Source organism: Cebidichthys violaceus, unplaced genomic scaffold, assembly GCF_023349555.1.
Source record: "Cebidichthys violaceus isolate CVI_PGR_0920_01 unplaced genomic scaffold, fCebVio1.0.p SCAF_23, whole genome shotgun sequence".
NCBI lineage: Eukaryota > Metazoa > Chordata > Actinopteri > Perciformes > Stichaeidae > Cebidichthys > Cebidichthys violaceus.
The window spans coordinates 6,765,868-6,771,586 of NW_027176406.1; the positions used below are offsets into that span (position 1 = coordinate 6,765,868).

General features: G+C 41.3%; 1 protein-coding gene across 1 annotated transcript; it reads right to left on the bottom strand.

The window, feature by feature from the left end:
• Positions 1-1,243: 1,243 nt before the first annotated feature.
• On the bottom strand, positions 1,244-3,910 carry LOC137878510 (suppressor of cytokine signaling 3-like). Its single transcript, XM_068718841.1, has 2 exons — positions 3,755-3,910; positions 1,244-3,225 (listed from the first exon to the last, which is right to left on the bottom strand). The coding sequence occupies exon 2, from the start codon at positions 3,095-3,097 to the stop codon at positions 2,480-2,482; it is 618 nt and encodes a 205-aa protein (XP_068574942.1). The 5' UTR covers positions 3,098-3,225; positions 3,755-3,910; the 3' UTR covers positions 1,244-2,479.
• Between the last annotated feature and the right edge of the window lie 1,809 nt (positions 3,911-5,719).

Consider the following 5,719-nt stretch of genomic DNA (forward strand, 5'->3'; position numbering starts at 1 on the left):
CAGACCATGTGCTGGAAATCTAGTGAACATGTTGTTCCAATGAACTGGCAGCACTCAGCATGATTTCCAGCAGTAGCCTATGGTGGTTACAACGGGCCTCAATGCACGATATTATGACAGGCCCTGCACGCTAGATACTAGTTCTGAACAGTCCCAATTAGTAGTAGATATATTTGACCAACAAAATGTTGGATTTTACATTTGAATTAGTTACTTTTTGTATTGGGAATAGCTCCCAATAACTGCACTGCCCCCCCTGTCTATACGCCCTTGATTACTGGTTAAGGTGCAGCATGTGCGACCATGGATGGATTATTGAACAGGTAAGGGGCCCCTGAGCCAGACTACAACCTCAAAATGATGCAAAATGACCAGAAAGAGATTGAAAATGACCATGGGGAGATGCAAAATGACAGCAAAGAAATGCAAAACAACCAAAAAAAGATGCAAAACGCTAAAAAATATATCTCTTTGAGGTCTTGTTCTAATAGGAGCCAAGACAGATGGGGGCCCTTTCCATGTCTGTAGCCAGGAGCCCATTGCCTCATAATCCATCCATGTGTGCAACACTAAATACAACTTATCTTTGAATTCCTATGTGCTGAAGTAAACATGTTGACACATTTCTAATTATGTATTTGCCTACAGGGCGGGGGACATTTCTGAGAAGTTCTAAGCTTGTAAGAGGCGTGCATGTTAGAAGCAGGCATCATTATGTATGTGCACGTGAGAGAATGTTAGGTCACACTTTCACCTAGAATCCAGTGAGTCACAGCACAATACAGTATTCAGCTCATAATTATCTGGATTGCTATTTTACATTTCTGGTGTGCTGAATTTTGTCAACTGCTCAACAAGATATCAGCTCAGAAAATAACAATGAGATACTATTTTTGCATTAGCTTAAACTAACAAGCGTGTAGTGTCATCTTAGAAGCATTTCTTTAAAAGAGAAAAGTATATGATAAAGTGAAAACATGATGAAATATGTTTGTATTTAGTGTATCTGTATCTGGGTCGAGGAAGAAGGCGACACTTTGTCTTTAAGAGGAGATCATTAAAGACAGTGAACTGGTGGCCTGACCTCTGCAGCAAGTTAACAAAACCAAATGTGATGTTATCAGAACTTATCTAAAAGATCCATGCATACAATGAGTAGTGTGATTCACTATTAGTCCGTTTGCTCTGCCTGTGGAAAAAAAAGTTTCAATCATCATAAAATAAATCAAGCAGTGAGATCTCATTTCTTAGAAAAATAGTGCCCTTTTATTATAAATTAATGAAATGTTCATACAAATATAAATAAGTGCAAAGTCGTATCAGTCTGCTTGCTTCGTCAAACACATTTCTTCAAGCATCCACAGCCAGTGGTTTGGCTGGCAAAAAGTATATCTTTATAAAAGACAGCACAAAAACATCTTCACCCATGTAAACTCATGAAAATAAGACATATTTTGACTCTTCTCCTTATTGGGAAAAGACAGATACCATGTTTAATACATTCATTTGCAAGTCATGGCAATTCTTTCTGTGCCACAAACACTACCACATCTTTTGGCATATTGATATATATTTCCTCACCACTGAAGACATATATTAAGCAGTGGTACTTTTCTCTCAAGTAAGATCCACTAGGATGCATTCATGTTGGTGTTTCAACAAGCTGCTGTCTAGTTCTGGTAAGTTTGGCGAGAACCCTTCCTCTAAACAAAATATTAGAAACGCATCTTCTTTATTTTTCTGGTCTTAAAACATCTTATAAAAGTCAGACTTTTGTATTCAGTTTTCCCATCGTGGCTGGTACAAATATGCACCCAGAAGGCCATCAGTGTCCACTGGTTTGCACTCTAAGTTTCCATTGTCTGTCAATTTCCAGCATGGTCAGAGATCCCAGGATGCTGGAAGGAAGGACGTGTGCAATACGTCCAAGATTATCATCGGAGGTCAGCAAAAAAGCCAGCTTGACCGTAAAAGCCGGACCGGCTTTAATGGACGGATGATTTTTCTGAGGCTGATGTGTGTGAGCCCGACAGACTCACAGCTCATATGGTTAGCAGCAGCAGAGGGAACCTGTGTGTCATCGGACTTTAGACAGCTGACTGTGACTCTCACTTCAGTTTTCAGTAAGTTGCATGTCATCAGTGAGGCAGGGGAGGGCGGCGGTGGTTCTCTCTCTTTCACACTATCAGATTACAGCAGTGCTCTCTTTCTCTTGGCCCTCTTTGTGGATTAGTCCCTGATCCAGAGTCTCTTCTTGAAACATGGACCTTAAAAGAGACCGATGCCCACTTTTCTGTGAGACCTACACACGTCTTGTCAGTACAATAAACTGCTCCTTTTCACAAGCTCGATCTTGCTCTCGAAGCTGCTTCGATTGATACTCCTCGGACACAGTGTGTGTCTTTGACCGTTAGCTGAGTTGAAACCCATCCAGTTTCTTTTAAGTCTTTGCCCCTTCAAGAGCATCAGTCCGACGCCTCTAGATAGGAGCATCATACTCTTGGAGGAACTCCTTAAGAGGATGAGGGAGTTGGTCTCTTTTAGTAGAAATGTCCAAATGTCCATTGACTGTTTTCCTGCACAAGTGCTGCAAGGTGGAAAAGCTACATGAGAGAGGTTTGACGAGCTCCAGGGGGATCTTCTCCCCTCCAGAGTAAATGTAGTACATATTCCCACTGCGAGTGTTCGCTTTGCTCTGAGGCATGTAGAAATGGACCAGCTTGAGGACGCAGTCAAAGTGGGGAACAGAGTGAATGTTCTTAGGGTCTGTCTGCAGGTAAAAAGAGGAAGTGTCACATTGGATGCGCAGGTTCTTGGTGCCCGACGCCGTCTTGACGCTGAGGGCGAACAGGTGTCGGTTGTCGGAGCTGTCCCTGACGAGGAACGTGCCGGTGGTCTGGTCCGCCAGCATGGCGTTGGCCTCCTTCCCGGTGATGGCGGCCCAGTAGAAGCCGCTCTCCTTGAGCTTGTGGAGCGTGGCAAGGACCATCTGGTACTGTGTCTTGGAGGTGAAAGTCTTGTAACGTTGAGGCAGCCGCATACTGGAGTCCAAGAGGCTGCTGCTCATTGCGGAGTCAAACTTGCTGTAAGTTACCATGGCGCTGTGCCCGTTCTCTAGGCAGCCTGGGGAGCACTGGGCACCACACAGACAGGAGGAGGAAAAGGTGGAGTCAAAGAGAGGTTCAGAGGGTGGTGATGAGGTCAGTCTGTCTGGAAGTGAAACACCTGAAGAGACAAAAGATGAGACGTTAGTTTGAGCCAAGTGTGGGAACAGATGATAAACATTAAAATGCATTTTAAAAGTTTAACAGTGACATAGCCAAGATTTGTTTTATTCATGTTGAGGTCTAACACCACTCAGCTCCAGCAGCTCTACCGGGAACTAACTATTTTTCCAGATGTGGAAGCTCTTTGCATCGTGCGCTTAAACATCAGCTTTGTGTTTGTCCGCTAGAAACAAAAAAATATACCCAAACTGCATGACTCCTCTATCCTCTGTTTGAGAGGAAATGTGGCTTTAACAGCGTGTTTAGATCAAATGCCTCTATGTAAATTCCATCCATTTCGGGGAAACTTTGCGTTTGTAATGTGCCCTCGGGACTCGGTCAGTTCCAGTAAAGACATCGTAATCCTCATTACGCAATTTAAAACGCTATGGCCGGCTTCACTTAACCAACTACCTCACTCAGATAAACACGCAAAACATTATTTATCCACGTTTATGTTGTGATATGAGAAAAAAACAGATCCTCACCTTCAATGTTTCTCCAAATTCGCTCTTTTAAAATAAATCCAAGTGCGCGGTCGCTGTCTGTTCACAGTCTGTCCGAGTGATACAGACGTTTTAAAGTTATTTGGCAACAAACTTCGGACTTATTAAGTAGTTTTCTCTGTGTGTGTCGAGTGTTGCTTGATGCAACTGTGATAAAAAGAGAGAACTCTCGTCAATATAAATGTGAGGAAACTCCTCCCTTCCTCCCTCTTGGCAGATTGACAGGCGCATTTTTTTTCCTGCTACGAGAAGCGTCCTCCCCCTGCTGTTTTTCCAAAATGAAGTTAAGGAGGAGTTCCAAGCAATACTTATTTACCGTTGGTAACCTAGAGTCAGTCTTCTTAGGGTCTGATAAACACTTTAAATAATACTTTTTATTATTATTATTTGAAGCACCAGCTATATAATTAGATATTTTACTATATGCTCTTTTCCTCTTCTTTGTTTTTGGTAGAAGTTCCGCTTTAGCGTCATGTATGAGGTAATGATTCAGCCTTAGCTCGGTGTATTCGGTTTCCCAGAAATTCACAGCAATAATAGCTCACATGCTGAGCACCAGTCCTCCAGAGAGGGCGCCAGATTTTGTGTAACTTTATTCAGCACATCTTCATTTCCCAATAGCAAATAGTTGGTATCCAGGGGCAGCAGGTTATTATTTACTTATCGTTGTGAAGTTGTGCGTCTGTTTTTTCTTTCAGTCTTAGAACATATTTTATGATTGTTTCTAAATACTATCACTCATATCAGTGCATTCCTCCACTGGCGGGGCATCTGCTTTATTCTGTTGCTACTTTTCGTTTCTTCCATAATAAAATCAAGTAAGGGCTCAAATGCACTTTGTTAACATGTCATTAAATATCTCAATATGTGCTTTGATATTGTTCTTAGTTAGTTAGTTAACTATGTTATTTGTTGTGTCTTGCACAAACAAGAGTGTCCAGCCTACATGGACTCATAGCAAACATTTCACAGACAAGAACATAACTTCTTACATATAATGTTACAATGCAATAAAATAAAGTAAGTGGAGGCTGGTATATACACAGGAAATTAATGACAATGTTGTAAAACACAATTGTAATAATATAACGTATTATTGCCGTTATAGGATAAATTGCATATGTTGATAAACACTATAAACTAATGAACACTTAAAATATCCTCATAGGTGCTTAGATCTACATTATAGTGTGTTTTAAATCATCTATTGGTTGTTTATAGTAAGTATGATTGCTAAATTATGTGTCTTATAAAAATCCAACAAGAAAAAAGTAGTAGTATTGTAGTATAGTAGTATTAATATTATATTTATTTTATTTATTTTTTGGGGGGGGGGGGCAAAATCCTGTTAAATCCTATAAACAAACTTGGATAGTCCATTGCTGATTCTTAACTATCAGATGAAAAAAGTTTATTTCCTGGAGCTCTCCTCCCACTCCGGCGACCCTAACTAACCCTTTTCCCGACCCGACCCATACTGTGAGACTTTCTTCATCATCACTTTATAATAAATACCATATCAGAATTAGACGGTCTAAAGGAAGCTGACTTCATAACCTTGTTTTAAAGACTAATCCTATTTTTTTTTAAAGAAAGTTGTACCTTTGGCAACATGCCTCTGACTGATAGAGTGCTCATATCCACATCAGATCCCTCCCTGCTGACTCATCTATGACCGCCAGAAGCCTCAGGTGGTTATTGTACGGCACATTAACTGGTGTCACGGCAGACTTTGCCATCCTTTATCCAACTCACTCGTTGTAATTTATCATGTAGAAGACAGAATAGCTCTGAAGCTTCTCCGCACAGACCAAACCTCGGCTAGGAGTTGAAAAGGCAACGGACTGACGCCACAGAGGCTGAGTGGGTTTTGGTAAAAGCCAGCTGTGTCGACAGAGGTGAGTCAGGTGTTGTCTGATTCAGACCACCAGCAGGATAGGGGGTAAG